The 18,254-nt window shown below is 35.0% G+C and overlaps 1 protein-coding gene and 1 non-coding gene across 2 annotated transcripts; both read right to left on the minus strand.

Annotated features, from left to right (window-relative positions):
- Nucleotides 1–660: 660 nt before the first annotated feature.
- On the minus strand, nucleotides 661–17,196 carry LOC128232846 (trafficking protein particle complex subunit 11-like). The gene is made up of 29 exons (XM_052946611.1): nucleotides 17,075–17,196; nucleotides 16,006–16,264; nucleotides 15,476–15,645; nucleotides 14,948–15,133; nucleotides 14,591–14,690; nucleotides 14,325–14,398; nucleotides 14,079–14,175; nucleotides 13,459–13,592; nucleotides 12,961–13,102; nucleotides 12,648–12,738; nucleotides 12,403–12,482; nucleotides 11,321–11,399; nucleotides 11,135–11,189; nucleotides 10,634–10,779; nucleotides 10,344–10,405; nucleotides 9,899–10,022; nucleotides 8,008–8,138; nucleotides 6,505–6,663; nucleotides 5,880–6,055; nucleotides 5,398–5,523; nucleotides 4,898–4,941; nucleotides 4,505–4,656; nucleotides 4,009–4,134; nucleotides 3,523–3,630; nucleotides 3,368–3,416; nucleotides 2,961–3,066; nucleotides 2,423–2,660; nucleotides 1,489–1,656; nucleotides 661–1,183 (listed from the first exon to the last, which is right to left on the minus strand). The coding sequence occupies exons 2-29, from the start codon at nucleotides 16,207–16,209 to the stop codon at nucleotides 1,151–1,153; spliced, it is 3,360 nt and encodes a 1,119-aa protein (XP_052802571.1). The 5' UTR covers nucleotides 16,210–16,264; nucleotides 17,075–17,196; the 3' UTR covers nucleotides 661–1,150.
- LOC128233123 (U2 spliceosomal RNA) lies at nucleotides 8,437–8,629 on the minus strand. Its single transcript, XR_008260621.1, has one exon. It is a non-coding gene; the product is annotated as a U2 spliceosomal RNA (small nuclear RNA).
- Nucleotides 17,197–18,254: the final 1,058 nt, after the last annotated feature.

Below are 18,254 nucleotides of genomic sequence, written 5' to 3' on the forward strand. Positions count from 1 at the left end.
ACAAAGCGGCACCTAAACGGTCGCGTTAACCAAGTGCATATATATATATATACAATGTAGCAATTTGTGCACTTTGTTACACGATTAACCGATGATGAGAAGTACGCTGACGGTGTTAGATTCAGGCTTCACTCACCCAGAAGGGATAATTCCAGTCCTTCGAAAGCCATGATATACCAGTAACTTCGGCCATATTTGTTGTGGAGTGTATTGCTTTATAAGCAATAAACTTAAGACTGAAACCAGCAATACTACGTATATTACGATATTCATATAAGATTATAGTAGATTAAAGGCTTAGAAATGACAATTAAATACGATTTTAAGTCTTTAAGAACTCGGGTAATCGCATGGAAGATCTGGAGGTCGCGTTGTTCTGCGGCTGTTTTTCGATTTTACTACTAATATCGGGACTGTTTCTGACCGCACTATGCTCAATGTTGATATGTGTGAGAGTGTTTACTTTCTTGATGAAATATACAAAAAAGACATCTTAAAAAAAACGGTAGCAACAGCTTAGTTGCATTTTATCAAATGCTTATACAAATAAGACACGTACATACTTGAATTAAATCACTCGTGTTTGTTTGCGGTATAGAAATCTAGAAACGTTTGTTAAATTAGGCAGTTTAAATCGACTAAATCAAACAACAAAGCAAGGGTTGTATACTTAATTTAATAAGACAAATATTGCACATGGGAGCAGCAACAAACATTTATTAGTGAATCATCATCAACAATAATATGGAGACCACATACATGTCAATGGTCTTTGACAAAATAATAACTAATGTCCTTGTCCACAGGTAAGGAGTGTTATAACTGCTACAAGAACAATTTGAGACATCTTAAAAGATTATTACAGAATTACATAATGATTACATTGAAATATTTACCAATAAGTAAGAGTATTCACACTTTGTAATATACATTTGCATGTAAGTTGATTAAAAATTTTATATTTACTAGGGAAGATATTCTGGAGTACATACAACTGATCACACAACCAACATCACATGCTTTTAACACACCTTATGATCATTAATCAATAAGCATTTAAAGCACTAGCACACTGTTACACACCAGTCAACAACCAGCCATAGTACACAAACATCAAGGAATGTAATTCAACACCGTTGCCATGTCATGGTTATTTCTCCCCAGGTTGCTTCTTGCCGAGGGGCTGAAATAGTAACGACCATCAAATTGTATAATTAAAAAAATCTTCATCTGATGTCATCAGTACAGTGTCATTAAATGCTGCTTTTGATTGGGTGTTGATTGTATCAGAGAGAGTTCATTATTGTAGGTCAAAGTCACATTTTCAACCAACCTTGAACATATAAATGATCATCAAAATCAGTTTGAAAAATAAGAACATCATTGTGTTCCTTAGTATATCAGTAATATTGTCATCAAATGATGTTGTGACATGAAACTTTAGGGTTAAAAACCATACCGATATATTAACATATGTCAGTGACTAACCTTAATGAATATATGTGATGGAAGCATCTTCTGCACGATTGGGTCCATTGTTCCAGCATATCGTGTCATGTTAAGGTGAAGTTTGGGCAGAGAGACGTGCCCGGCCACCAGTGGAAACAGGTTGTACGTCAGCTGATATGGTTTCCCAGGTAACAACCGGAAATGAACCTACAATGTAACACTAGTTTTACTATCATTACCTGAATGACCCAATCCTGGTGACCTCTATTAGTATAATTTCACAGCTGAATTATTTTCTAAAAATTATCTTCAGGTCTTTCTGTGCCTTTTTATTACAAACAGGTGGTATATTAAACATGGTCATCACTTCAAGTTTTATTTCTGGGCGAAGAATCATCTTGCATAATAACTTAAATGGTAACAAGCTTGTATTTAAGCAATCTCAGTCTTAGTACAATAAACCATGTGAGTTTATTCCGGGCACATGCCCATGTATTTTTTATTAAATAATTAAGATCTTTATTGCATTTTCTAAGTTTCTAAATACTTAAATAGTTATATTTAAAGTATTTTGCACTGTTTGATGTTTCATGTAATGGCTTTGTGGAATATATAATATCATTTACCAACACCATTTATTGAAAATTTAACTGTTCCAGTGTTTTAGTTTGTTTTAGTTATCTTGTTCTAAAAACTTACAGGATGGTTATAATATTAGTGTATGTATATGGTATACAGTAAATATGAATAAAAAAAATATGTTACATGTTGACACAATATGAAAAGTCCTGCATGCTGACCACTTGGCTACAGAGGATTACTGAATACTTCCTGATTTGAACTGATATAAAAAAAAAACTGCATAGAATTATTAAATAATAATTAGTCGCTAGTATACATTTAACTGTTAAGACTTAAGCTTTAATGTTTCTATGTACAGTATATGACCACTTCTACCAGTGTGGCTGCCCACCTGTTTATTCCCAGAGAACATGAAAGCCTCGCTGGCCTCCATGTTCACCTCGATCTCTTGTGGGAATCCCGTGCGGTTTGTAATCATGTAGCAGATGGGTAGCAGGCACTTCATCTTTCCGAAGGCAGGCAGCTGGAGGTCAATGGACAGTGGCACATGCTCTACGCTCACAGTTGGCAAGGAAAACAGGCTCGTCACGGAAGGATGCTCTATAGTTCCGGCCTTGTCAGACTGGCGCCTGCAAGAATAGCATCACAAGATGAAAAGCATATGCAACTAGCAGTAAACTGTTATGAGACATGACATATGTACAATGTACTTTTGTTAATCATTTTGATAATTAAGATTATAACTGATATGAATGTGTAAATTTATGTGTACGTGTAATATGACTTTTTCTTACTGCATATACAATGTATAATACCAAATCCTCTGAATTTACATGTAAAGTGCAGATTAAATCAATTAAGCAGTTTACACAAATAAATTCCATGAATGATGGAAATAAGAAGATTTACAGAAAAGATTAATGTGTGACCTTTTCCAGTGGAGCACATAGCTGCCGAGGTTGACGGAGGCAGGAACGGTGTTGGCTGACGTGAGACAGTAACACTCCGCCGCACACTCACTCTTTTCCAGACACACTGGAAACCAGCAAAGAATTCATTGTTTGTTTTTATCTGAGACATCCTTCTTTTTTCTTTCTAAGACATCTTTAAAATGTTTTTATGTCTACTTGCCAAATACTAACGAAGAAATCTTATGTAAATTCAAGTCGTCTTCCATTTCTTTTTATTCATTGAGATTCAATTGTTTGGATATTTTTATCATAAAAATACTTAAAAAAAATGTACACTTCTGTTTATGACATTTAATGACATTTATGTGATTTATTCTTATCAACAAACTTACCAAACTTAAATGATTATTTTGCAAGGTACTTACCTCCAGGTAGCTGTGACTTGGTCTCATCTTCTTTCGCAATGTAACTATTCTGAAATTATGATCAATCAAATATTTCATATGTTTTGAGCTCTGACAACTAAATTTTTAGAATTATACATCATTATGAAAAATGAACACAAATTTGTGTAACCCACCAGTTGCAGGTCACTATCCTGGATGTCCACGGGCCAGGGGGATGTACATTTCAGCTCTGGCATCAGCAGGAATGGCTCCTCTGCCTGTACAGCCTCGATTGTCTCAAACTGACAGAAAACAGATACACTTAATCATAGACAACTCACAACTCAGTTTACTCTTTAAGATATACGCTAAGCTTTACCAACGCTGTCTGACCTGAAGGTGAAATTCCTTTAACTCTTTCTAATATCAATAGATGAGTTCTGAGCAGATTAAGGCTTTATGAACGCCTTTATAATATAAAAAAAATTCAAACTAATCTAAATATATACAAACTTTAATCTTAATTTGAAGGTCAATTTACTTCTTTTGTTTAGCTTTCAATAAAATGTGACACTATAAAAACATGGATATATCCTCCATACATGATATTTAAGACTTTAATAGCACAAAGTAAGTTACATTGCTGTGTTTTCTTCACAAGTATTACTTATAAGAATTACCTTCATGTTCATGAGTTTGACAGAGACCTCAAAGGCGCTGACAGTGTTCAAGGTGAGTGATTCCAGCTTGCTGCATTCACATGGGATCACATGCCCCTTGGCCTTAACATCTATGCTGTAATCGACCTACAAACACAAAAATAATTGAAGCCATATCTGTTATTGGACTGCTGATGGTTAACAATTAACAGTGAGTGAAAATAACGTAAAGATATAAGAATTAAATTCCTATTCATTAGCATAATAGTAAACTTATATCTGCTCTTATACATTTAGTAGTAAAGGTAAATATTGACAATTAATGAACATTGTTGGCAAAGCCTACCATGCAGTTGCCAATTTTAGATGCTTATCACCTTAAGAAAATTACTATGAGAAGGTAACCCTGGTGGGGATAAAACCCACAATCTCTTGGGTGAGTGGCAGACGCCTTCACCAAAAAACACAACATCCCAACATTTCCTTTATTATTTATATGTAAATTGTTTCTACCTACTTGGAATGTAATAAGTTTTGGCCCCGTTTGGAGACATTTGACAAAGATGTTTTTGGCCGTCTCTGCTGCAGGTTCGAGTGAGCCAAGGTCAATGTAGGCCAGCCGCCCAACCACATGGCCATCAAACTCTGGCAGGTCAACACTCAGGTGGGCTGTGAACATATCATTTAGCAATGTTTCAACTTACAGAAACCCACCAAATATATATACATATATATACATATCTGCAATTAATATCACAATATTTCAAATACATTCCTGAAGTCTTAAATAAAAAAAAAAAAACATAACTTATTTTGTTGATTTTCACTTCTAAAAATCGATAACAACACGTGCAACCATTTTTCTGGCCAGTCAGAGCAATTCAAAACAGAAAACTATCCTACTACTTACTGGCCCTATCAAAGTCATCCCTCTCAGGAACTGTGACACACAGACTGCAAACAACAATACTGTTAGTAAAACAATGAAATGTTGACTTTTGCTTGTATAATGGTTCAGGCAAAATTGTTGTCGCGAAATGATTATATGATTATTAAAATGACATTCTCGAGTCTGAAATATCAGTTATAGAGAATTGAAAATCACCAAAGTTTTTCATAATGTATTGATACCTTTGAACATGTCCGCTACCACAGAGTTTATATGTCTGTACCGAAACAACCAGATTTTCCATTGTTTGTTCAGATAGATATTTGAGTTTTTCTATATGAGACTATCAATTGGTCAGTTGCCTTTCCCTCTCTCTTTATTTGTTCAAATGATCAATTCCATGTAAGCAACCATTAACAACCATTAACATTCAACATTTTATGAACAACAAATGCAGGCTGTAACTAATCTAATGTGCTAACGACTTGTTTCAAGCATTAGTACAAGCTATTTGTATATACCTGACATTGGTGATGGCGGTGTCTTCACGGTTATGGACGACCACACGGATCTGGTAAAACTCGTTCTGCAGACTCGGAGCCTCGTGCTGGAGACAGATGTCCAAGTGCGCTGGTCTTGATACTATCCTGAATACAGACATTGACACATGCAAAACATATTTTAAATACTACTACATTTATAAAAATTTATGAAACTGAAAATTGCTCTTATTTACGTGTTCTCCAATCCACATGAAAGGCTGTATAAATTCTTCTCAATGTTCAAAAATGTACCGGTAGTGAATAGAAGTTCTCTTTAAAAAAAAAATCTGCAAAACTATTTTTTTTTTAAAACTTAATTCAAATAAAATAACGTTTTTTTTTAATATACTGTAGTTAGATAATCCAAATTGAATTTCTGCCAGTGCTAGTGTAGTGAGATGTTAATAAAATGTCTTATAATAATAATTTTTTTTTAAAGACAGCTGCACAGCAAGAGTTACTTTGTGACACTGTCTGTGTCGATCTGGTCCCAGTCTATAGTGTGTAAGCGGAGTTTCCTGGGCAGGAGTGTGAGGGCAGTCTGTATAGGGGGTAGGGCATCCCCTCCGGCCCCCACCCATGTCATAACACCACAACGAGCGGTCTCAGAACCCAAAACCACACATACACCAGTAATCTGAAATCACCAATGGCATTAATTTATCAAACATTACACCACAAATCATGAATAAATTTAATATAATTTTTCCGCCTTAATGTGCAGTTTTGGCAATTCCTGTAGGCAAACAGGATTAGTACTTTGACAGTTGAGAATTTCACCTCATTTTGGAAGTTACATATCAAGCGCCTGGTGAATATCAATCAGGTGCTTGAAACATCTTAGCAGATAACCACACATTTCATCAGGTTAGGATTTTTTGAAGTAAAAAACCCATAGTTTCCAAAATCAAATTTCACTTCCACTGGCAATCTTCAGCACACCCACAGTGAATGAGAAAAAAGAGAAAGTGCCAGCTGCTCGGGGTTTGTTTTACTCGAAGGGAACACTATCTGAATGCTTATGAATGCATGTAAAATTTAAAGATGTACTGAAATGAAAAGTAGTAATAAGTTTCCTACACTGACCTCAAGCTGACTGCCCACGTCCTCCTGTACGGGGAGGAAGGAGAACGAGTAACGTCGTGTGGTGCCAGGGACCAGGTACAAGTTCCCCTCCCGACTCTCACCCTCTGATGCCGCAGAGATACCATGACCATCGATCACCTCCAGGTACTGGTTGTACATCTAGAACAGGGGGATGCAACACATGAAGGAGTCTCAGTCAAACTGTCATTGTTGGTGTAAAAAGATAATAAAGCTATTTGCTAAGCATTTTTAGTGTAGGTGAAATGGAATGTATATAATAATTATCCAGCTTCATATATGTAATGCTTTAATGTGAAAACTTGCTGATATTCAAGTAAGTGTGCAAAACTAAACTCAAGGTATAACAGAAGCTGTCACACTTGATTATGCGGCTTTGAGATATAAAACTGAATAGCATGCATTATTAATGAAATATGTGGATGTGAAAAATAGGGGCCATAAGTTGTGTTGAGGATCATTTAGAGCTAACTATAATCATTATTGCCCTGAAAACTAAGGAGAAGTATTATGTTAATTGCAGAAGCATTTTTTTATCTATGACCAAACATCCTAAAATGCAGAAAACCCCCCCAAACCTCCTCAGTCTTATAGGGGCCATTATTCATATTGAGGATCATATAGAGTTGTCTACTATATTTTCTGATGTCTTTTAACACTTGCATAAATAATCAAGTCAAATTCCTTACTTGCCAAAAGTTAAAACAGGAGCCATAACTTGATTAGGAGCAAATAGAGTTGTCTTACTGGCCCTAAGCACGAATTGAAGTATTATGTGTATAGTATGAACAATTTTGTGATGTGACCCAAAATCCTTGCTAAAAAACTTAAACCAAACTCTCTAAGTCCATCAAGGGTCGGTGATCATTTAAAGTTTAAAAATTATCTTAAATGCCTAATGGCATACTAAAATAAATTATTTACATAAATGATTTTTAAATTAGATCAAAAGAACATGAAGAAAAACATAACCATGTTTTTTAAAACAATCAGAGGTCATAATTTGAATTGAGTATCAGGCACCGATATAGATGCCAGCACAAGTAGAAAAGCCCTCCTTATACTTTAAATAGTCAAGCTAAAAAGCCAGAATGGTCTTAAAACATTAATACAATTTTAATTGAGATAAAAAAACAAATAATCAAAAACTTAAATAATAATGAAAATATGAAGTGAACTTGTCAGATAAAGCAAAAACAAATGTGCACACTTACATATTGATTTGACATTAAAATAGAGAGTCATAGAGAATACATCATAGCTTTTGCTTTTCTGTGTGTTTTTTTCCCGACCAAAAAATAAAATTCCAGAAATGTAATTTTATTTTTATGTTTATTTCCTCCTCCTCCGACACTTCACAACTCTGGCCGCTCATAAAACATATAATTAAAAAAAAAGGCCTAAATGAACATAGAGTTAAGTTACATTTATTTCACAAGAAAGCACTTTTATATACCGACATGAAAAGCTTCCATAGCTACGTACCGGGTTGTTGAGCGAGACGCTGACTTTGGAAAACCTGACAGGAAAGGGGCAGCGAACTCTGATGTAGACCTCAAGCCCCACCTCCTCATCCGCGGCCACTGTCAACGACGTGAACCTTGCCTTACACTCAACTGGAAGCAGACACATTTGAATCATGCAACATTTATGTTATGTGGTGCTGAAAGTCTCTCTTAGTCTCTCTTTATCAATACAAAAATGTTTAATTTGTTTTCATGTTAAGCACACTTGAAGGCCTCAACTATGATTAATATGAAACAATAGTGTCAAAAAGATTTTAATGAAAAAAGAATGATGGTCATTCATTTAAACCTCATAATAACTACCAGTCTATAAATGATATAATACAACACTGACTGGTGGTTTTGTGAACTTTTGTTTCTTGAAATTAGTTTTTATATCTCCCCAGATGGGGAGTGGGCCGATCCCGGAGGTACTGCAATACCGGGCCAACCCGTGACGAGAGCGGAGCAAGCCCCTGACTTCTCATCTGTGTTCAAAAATCAGTTTAATATCGAAGTCCCCCAATGGGGGACGTATCAGATATTAAGCTGATAAGAACAGATACTACACTTTGATCTTAGCCAAAAGGCCGAGAAGCGATACCTGCTTTTTGTTTTCTCTCATATTTATAGCTCTAGACTGAATCTAAAGCTTGGTGCATTCACCATGAATAACTAATTAGCTTGCTGCTTTTGCTAAAAAACGTGATTACAAAAGTATAACAGCTTCACTTCATGTTGAATTTTATTTGATTAAAAAGAGCTTGATTTCTTACTAGGGTTGAAGATAAAATATACCCATATATATTGTCAGAAACTAATTTAAATCAAAATAAAGTTTTAAATTTAAATTTATTTGAAGACATAGCTCTGACAAGCTCTAGGCTAAAAATAGAGCTGTAGGACTAGCAGTGCGTGAAGAAAAAAGATTACCGTGATCAAGTAGCGTGAGAAATTGTACAGTAGTTGTCATACTTTCAGTATCAGATAACAAAGAGAAAATCAATACTGACTGAAAATGTTGAATTCAACCTCAAATATTTGAAAAACAATTACATTTTTATATCAACTATTGTATTTCTTGCTATTTAAAAGAAGATCTGAAAAATATAATATTAATAATTTGATAAGGTAACTTGTGATCAAGCCAGTGTATTCATAAATTTGTTTACATTGTGTGTAAACATTAGATCAAAGGATAAATAAATATAAAAATATAAGTTAACTGATTTTAGTGTTTACATATTTGTAACATTTGACCTTATTTCAAATAAATTGGATTGATCTTGTAATTTTATACTTGCATACATTAAGAAACAGCTTTTGTAAATATTTGTTCCAATATTGTACCTATTTAAAACTATATGCTTTTATTTCCAGGTTACCAGCTTTTTGTTATGTTTTGATATGTTATGTATATTTGTTATTCATGTCGGAAAATAGGTCATTGAGCTAATGTTTCTTGTAAACATATACCCAACTTTAAATAAAGATTTTTGTATTTTCAAGTGAGCAGTAACAATTTCAAAATTTACACCTAAGAGAAGTTAGCTATTCGAAATAGCTCCAGCTGTACCTACATGCAGTTCAAGAACTGACTGACAGAAACATCTAAGGGCTTAAATACATGTACATGTAGATACAACTTCAGGAATAATACTCAAATACAACAAACATGAAGCTTGCTCAGCTTGAGGTATATTGTATGCATTTTTTAATGCATCCAAACAAAGATATGAATTAGTATGCAATCTTGTACAAGTATAGATACACCTACAAAGGAGTACATCTACCTTCTTCCATCCTTGTTAAATAAATATGAAGGTCATGCATTATCGCAAGACTGACAATCACCACAGGGGTTTACATACCACATGGCACAATGTTCTGCATCTCCACATTAAACACAAAGGGTTCCGATGTGGGGGTCCACAGGGAGCGGGCCTTCTCCACACACCCACTGTCCAGCCCAGGCTCTGCATCAGGAGCATCATTCTGCCAAGAGGAAAACATATCTGTATGATACTCATTCATTTGAGCATGATTGTGAAAACAGTAAAAATCATATCCAGTAGCTTATGAGAGGCCATGAGACATTAACTCTGCATAGGATCTTGAGTGAGAGGTTGACACCTCTTCCAGTATGCTAACACACTCAAAAATTGGTATATTTTTTATGTCAGATGAAAGATTTTTCCTAAATTGTATGTTTGCATATTTTTAAGATTGTCAAACTGAAAGAGATAAATATTACTTTTGTTCAAAATTTAATTACTTTCCTGGTACAACAGATATTTAAAAAAAAATTCAACTTACAGACATGACACGCAGAAGGTTCATTTGTATTCGTGTTTTCTCTTCCACAGAACATGTAGTATCTAATCTAAGGTTAAGGAGTCACACCAGTACTGGCAAGTTTGTTTTAATATCATGGCTTATTTTATATCCATTAATTGAAAACATGAATTTCTACACAGTAAATAAAAAAAAATAATTATGAAACAAAAGCACAAAAGCTATTACTAATTATCATCTCTGAATAAAACGGAGCTCAAAATGCCTTGCTAAACTATTAGCATGTGCTGACTATGCATGAGGAAAGATACAAGGTCCAATGAGCTCAACACAGTTGACAACGTAGTCCTGCAGGCGGCCAGTCAGGTAGGCACACTTGAGGGCTGTGGTAAGAATGGAGGTAAGCAGGGACCACCAGCGTTCTCCACGGTACTCCCATGTCACCTTGCTCAACAACCTTGGGAGGTGATTATACATCATTAGAATTTACACAACAAATATGCATATGACTTTGAGTGAAATAATATTCTATCAAAATTATTTAAGTGTTAAAGTAACGAAAATAAATAATACTCTAAAATTTATGTGTCTAATTAAGGGATGAATTTCAGACAATTGTAGACAAATGCCAAGAAGCCCAGAAGAACTTTTTGTAATGTTTGATTAATTTAGGTATATATATAAAAACATAATTTATCACCATCATGACTGCTCTGACAGTCAAAAGTAATCAGAGTGAATCTGTATGATTCTAAAAGCTAGGTCAAAACTATGAAAAGAATGCTGGTCGATTTTACATGTCAGATACATACATTAGGGCTCTCTGGTAGTCCTTGGCATGGAAATATTCTTCTCCCATCTGCACCACTGTAAACAGAAGCATATCCTTCCAGAAAAATGTACAGGATAATTTGTATATGTTTATATTCACTTACACAAAGACCAATACAGTAAACCCCAAATGACAGTAACTACACGACAATGTTTCCAATACTCACTGAGGAATCGTTTCATCCGTAAGGACTTATACTTCTTAAACTGAGCCACAGCACTGTTTAACAGGGGAATGATCAGCCACTGGAATAAAGAATTGTGCAATTTTGAAAAAAATAGTTGCCAGTAGTAAGTTACAACCCTATTTTCATCAAATATGTATATTAGTAAGGGAATAAAAAAAAATGATTGAAACATATCAAGGCCAAAAAAAGTCCTTCCACTAACATCTCCAAACAAAATAAGGTCAGTTGGTAGGCATTACTTTTTTTGGGCCATTTTCTTTTTTTGAAAACTGGGATTCTGTAACAGAACTATTTCAGTGTATATCATTATTGCAGAAAGTTTTAAACACAAAATCGTCAAATTTCAACATTTTCAGGAACTAACGAAAAAAAATCCACACTTCGTCAAAAAATGTGTAGCATTGGGAAGAAAAAATTTGGAAGGTCGGTTTAGTGGAAACAAACACATATTATTTTATGCCTAATCATCAGTGTGTGTATACCACATGATAAATTACGTCATATATGCTTCGTCGGAAGGCAACATTTTGCTTAAAATGAAGACTTCAATCAAAGATAACTTTTCTTTTACATCACCGTTTTAAATAAAAGAAAAGGCAGTCTAAGCCGCTTAAAGAGCCCCGCATTTGTTTTATTACCGAAATTTGATAAATTCATTAGTTTCATCAAACACTTCGACAAACCTGTTTCCAAAATAATGTTTTGACAGTGCTTCGTCAGACGGCCGTATTGTGGAAAGGTTTTAAAAAACTAAACTCTCAATCAATCTCTGGTAAAAGACCGAAAACAGGGCTCCGTAAGCAGCGTAAATGTTTCATTTTAAATGGTGAAGAAATAGTAAAATTATCTTTGTTTAAAGTATAAACATACTACACATTAAAATATTGCCTTCCGATGTAGCATTTATGATGCAATTTATCACGTGGTATACACACATTGATCATGTTCATGCAGATCATCATGAAAATAGGCAGTTTGGTGTCAGTTGAATCAAACATATTTGATTGGTTTTGTGTCCTACAAAAATCGACAAAGTACAAAGAGAGGGGTTCAACACATACAGAGTGATCCTCCTTAAGTTCCTGGGCCTGGAGGGCTGCAATCCCTTCCTTCTCTCTTTGCTGGTCAGGGGGGTCAATACCTGAAAAACCCCAATAACTTATCAAACAAAGTTTATGATATGATAAGTATAATTTTGAGAGACAATGACCATATAAATATAATACATAAGCTTTTAAGAGCTTTGTAGACTAATGAATTGAAATATAGGGCCAAATAAAAACAAATTCCTCAGCAAGCTACTCACTCTGGTGTCCCTGCCTCCAGGGTCGCTGGCCATAGAAGTCCAGATTAGCAAGACTTTCCAGCGGGTCTGGGCTCAATGGTGAAGTAAGAGCCTGGAACACAGGGAGGGGTGAAATCGAATACTTAGTTACAGTGACTCAATACTTTAATTTAAGTATGGCATGTACACAAAGTAAACATCATAAAAAGTGTGCACATGAATTTGATTTTTTTTTATATAATTCCTACCACGAGCACAATTTATGTCTATTCCTTTTATCCTGGGGCAATCTCATTTGCCTTTTACTACAAATAACAATGTGGCCAGGACTTACCTTGCAAGTTCCTCGGGCGAGATGTTTGCGTGCGATGGCGTGGTTGGCAGCCTGCTGGTAGTAGAAGCCCGGATGTTGGGTCTGGATGGCTGTGAGCCCAAGTTTGATTGCTTCATCAAACAGGTCACCAAACACCTGGAACCTGACAACACACAGAAATCATTCTGACAGTACAGAACACGGCAACAATTACCCCAGTATTTATTTAAATGTACTACTGTTCTCGCATTATGATAAACCGACAGGAAAGTGAATCACTGAAACCCTCAATTACAAGCCTTTATTTAAGTTATTGATAGAAAACAGTTTGATAAAGAAATCAAAACATAACCTTAATAATTATGAATTATTTCTAAAATTTCCTTAGTGCAATTGAGTGCTATAAATAACTATGCTAAATACATTTTTTGAAATAGTTGATTGTAAAGTAAACAAAATTGACAAGTCTGAGATTTAATGTGAACCTGAAAAGTTCAAACAAATGTGTTCAGCACATACTGTTTAGACATCCATGCACTGTGTTCAAATGCTAGGTCTGCAATTCCAACCCTGGATTTGAAGAAGTCAATATGCTTCCTGAACTGAGCAATACCATCAAGTGGTGCATTGTGTTGGAATGACAGCCTGCATATCTGAAAATATAACAGCTCGGCTAGCAAACTCAGTATTCATAATCTAGAATAAAGAATCAATAAGTGTTTTTTATCAGAACAAAATGCAACACATAGTTTGTGAATATCATGGAAGTTTCACATCTGATAATTGTTCATTTACTGTTTTGCATTTTTTGTACTAAAACTGTGAAATGTGAAAGAAATTAAGATTCCAGTTTGATTGCAATCCAGTATGCTCAATCATCAAGTATACATTGCAGAATAAACATGTTCAATGTCACAAAGTATCATTATTAACCATAAATAATGCCAAATTTTAAGGATTCTGGGTAAGGGGGTGTGCATCCAAAGTCTGCAAACTCTGCATAAACTTTACTCCCTAAAAGGCCGTTGATTTATACTGCATACCGAAAAAGGTGTTTTCTTTTTTAAAATACTCTGCTACTACTTACCTACAAAAACTATGCTATGGCTATGAAGATTTTCAACAATATGCCAAAATACCTTATAGTTGATGTATCCAGCAATGTTTTTGTTCTCCAAGATGTTGGTGTCATGCATTCTCAACTCCAGGACATGACCATACGCCTGCTTGTAGTGCCTACAATTGCCACGCTTTTATTTACGACATCAGGTCAATTTAGTTCAAAGCCGTAAAACTGAGATTCTAAATTGTTCACATAATTATATACTCTGATATTGTAATTGGATTTAACTTTTAGAATGGGCTATGGTTGAGTGATGTCTTACTTTATTGCCGTGTGTGTGTCTTGCTTCAGTTCATTGAAGAAGGCAATCTTAAACTGGTGTCGAACAAACAGCAACTGCAATGTAAAATCAAGGTACAAGACTTGATACTATAAATACAAATTTCCTTACTTGATATTGGCTATAATCACCAAATAACATGCTTGAAGAACAACTTTGAAAGTTGCTACCTGCCGTCACTGACAGATAGCACAACCAAGACTTTCTATACTCAAACATGTTTCCCAAGGTAAACTATGCTAGCCTACCTGGTGTGTGGTCCTGTTGAGGAAGTCCTTGTGGGATTTCACCTTGCGTGACTCACCATGGTAGTATGCCTGTGACAGCTCATAGAAGGCATTCTCCAGTCTGTGACACAATACAAGGTGCAGCCCATTATTAATTTTAGCAGCAGAAAAAAACACAAATTATAGGAAAATATTTACAATTGGTTATATACAAACATATATTCATCAATGACTTGCTCATACTTTTGTTTAAAAGTCTCATAGCCTCTACTTTTTATGTTCACATTGTTACCACAATTTTATGTAGCTATTTGTATATATGTATATGTACATTTTATTACATTTAAACTTATACAGTTGAGTAATACAATCTACTACCTGATGGTGTATCCAATGAGGTGGTCAGTCTGTGGAAGGACATATAGGTGTTTGGCAGAGAGCTCGCAGGAGCTACACAGGGCAGCAGCCCTCTCAGCAGCTACAACATCCTCCCCTGGGGGTAGTGGGGCAGCCTTCTGGATCAGCACCACACACACCTTTGTTCCACGACCCTGCAGGCTGTTTCTGAGATATAAAGAGCAAAAGGATATGACAAACAAAAAAATGTATGATTGTGTATTATATTTTTTTATTATATTCTGAGTATCAGAGGTTAGTTATAATAACTAATAACAACATGTCTTTTTTTCTGTTTAATAATTTATGACTGGGTAAGAAAAGCAATAGCCAACTGTAACTGCATTTATAAATAAACCAACCACACTCATAGTATCATTTATAACAAAAACAATAAAGCTACAAAGTATTTAACCATTCATCTGACAAATATCAAAATCTGTAAAACAGAAAAAAAGTTATACACAATCATGTGCATTATTATTTGCCATCATATATCTGTCTGAATACCTGACAATCTCTACCCTGGTGGCACACTCCATTTGTTTTTCCTTCCACATGCCTTCGTCCCAATCAAGATCGTAGAAGACAACAACTACAGCCGGCACTTGGCCAAGGTGCTTCTTCATCCAACCACTCTTCAGAATGCCCTTTGGAATGTACCATTCATAGGACTGCCGCTGAAATAATCACAGAGCAAAGACTAGCATTCAGCTTATAAAGCTAATCAGTGATTGAAACATTTCAATGTACAATTGAGTACAATAAGTACAATCTTTATTAGATGCATTTTTTTGTACTTTGTTTGTAGTCAACATTATTTTTAGGTATTTAATTTTTTTAGACAAATCATTCCAGCAAAAGGGCTTTTTAGGCACAGTCTATTATATAAACCTTTGAACAACAATTTAAGTCGAGATGGAGTCACGGCGGGGTCAAGCCATAATGCAGCCAATGGGCATGGGCAGACCTTGATAAACTCAAACAAACTAAACCTTTGAACTTTTTCCTTTATATTCTTATGCATCTTGACTCAATACCTTGTTAGTCCTACACTTCGGGTATTCATGGTCTCCCATGACCACTTGGAATTGTAACGGGACCCTATCTGGGCGCCGGTTGTTGCAGAATGAGTCCCAGATTGACTTGTGAACAGCATTGTATGTCACATCCAGACCAGTCAGGAAAATAAGCCCAGTTGGACGGCAAACAAGTTCTTCTGGCAGACTACTTGCCCAAGACATTTTGCAGTCTCAGTACTTTGGATTTCTGACAGTACTATTAGGTAATCTGCAAAATCTGAAAATTCAAAATATCAAACTTTGTGACAATGTTGGACTCAAGAAATACAATCGTAAACTTCAATTAATGGCCCTAGCCCAATCCACAACAAGTAAATTCAACAACTTGATATCACCCGCCAGAAAATGCAAAGTAGATAGCACTGAAATAATGTCTTGGTGAAATACTCCGATAGAAACATGCAATTCAGCTGCAGATTGATGGACTCTCATGAACATTTGATATAAGTTATGAGTTTGTTTGCAACTGTTTGAAATACAAGAATATCATATGTAGTGTAGCATTAAGATTTGACCTAGTACATTTGTAACTACTTAACTAGATTTTGGCTACTTTCATTTCAATATTCAAAACTGTTTTTGAGTTATGAGGTTTAAGTTTTAGCATTATGATTACGACACAGAGGTTATGACAATACCAGGACTATTAATGTTTGAAAAACAGACAGCTAAAATGTGTTTTGGAATAAGTTTGGAGGGCTGAATATACTATTGTCATAGGTATGATTTAGTTTAAAAAACCTATGTCAGGCGAATTTTTACGATATCTGATTTTGCAACTCTCTCCCTGAAATGGGGACTAGACTAGACTAGCCTGTATGTCCGCCAACGAGTCTTTTGAAGAGTTTATGACTGTGGCAGACTCAAGACAGGGATACATAAGAAATGTCAAAATGATAAAAAAGTATCCTTAAATGCTCATTATATTAACTAAGTCTGGGCCAAGTTGACTCAAGTTTTGTACCACATTATTTATGCAGTCTCAACTTTGTTCAAAACTTTTTTTTTATCTATTTTAGTTTTTTACCTTTTATAAAAAATATTTAAAGACACAGACAACAAAGCGTTCACAAAAGCAGATAATGCATCATAGTTTGCCCCGTTTGTGACAACTTGAACATTTGGGGGATATGTCAACTTTGATATTATTTTAACTTGTACGAATAGCAAAGTAGCAATCGGTGCGATTACAGGATTTACAAATTACAGGACGGGTAAATGGACATTCGGAGCTCCTCGGCCATTTTTTCAAAAACAACCTCGGATGTTTTTGGACGGTTTACATACTCAAAAAGTGCTACGTTTACGTCCGCTGCAGATAGATCGCGTAGTAATCTTATATGGCAGTTAAACTTTATGACTTAACTTTTGGGAATCTTAATTATGTTTGCAATAAAACACTTAACAACAACATCAACATCATCATTATAGGTCCGTGTCATCAATCATCATCATCATCATCATCATCATTATTGCCAGACCTCGTCATCGATGCAAATTTTCAATGTGAGCATGCTTCGTTTAACACATTTACAAGCATATATTTCACTATGTTTTATTTGCAAAAATAAGTATAAACGCACTTGAAAGAATATTCAGTGAATTGCAGCACGTTCAATTTTAAAAGACGACCGTTAATTTGCAACAGAACAAGAGCAAATGTGGAAACATATATACAAATGCATGGGTGCGAAAAACTACCAACAGAACAACTGCAAATGTGGAAACATATATACAAATGCATGGGTGCGAAAAACTACCAACAGTTTGTGAGTCTTGAACCCGACAAACAAATTCTCGAACTACTATCTGGGTTCGTTCACATTAGCATGAATGATATGAAACGTGTGTCCTGCTTTAAAATTGCAGTACGCTATGTGCACATTTTAGGACAACATGGGTGCAATGTATTAAACATATAAAATATTTGAAAATATGTGATAATAGTTCTTTAATGTCATAGAACATGTCTAGTACATTTCGTTTCGACCCTAGAATGTTTAGGTTGATTATTATTGAACTTACACGTATTTGTTTGTAATTAATAATTACTTATATTTTCCTATAGTCTTAATAGGTTATGCTCTAAGTATTATTAATTTGCACACTTTGTTTGTTTACATGTATACTATTTATTTGCTGTATGTAATGTTTAATATGTGCCTATTTGTCACCAAACTTTTGTATCTATGTCACATTTGTATGTA

Source organism: Mya arenaria, chromosome 4 (genome assembly GCF_026914265.1).
Source record: "Mya arenaria isolate MELC-2E11 chromosome 4, ASM2691426v1".
NCBI classification, from domain to species: domain Eukaryota; kingdom Metazoa; phylum Mollusca; class Bivalvia; order Myida; family Myidae; genus Mya; species Mya arenaria.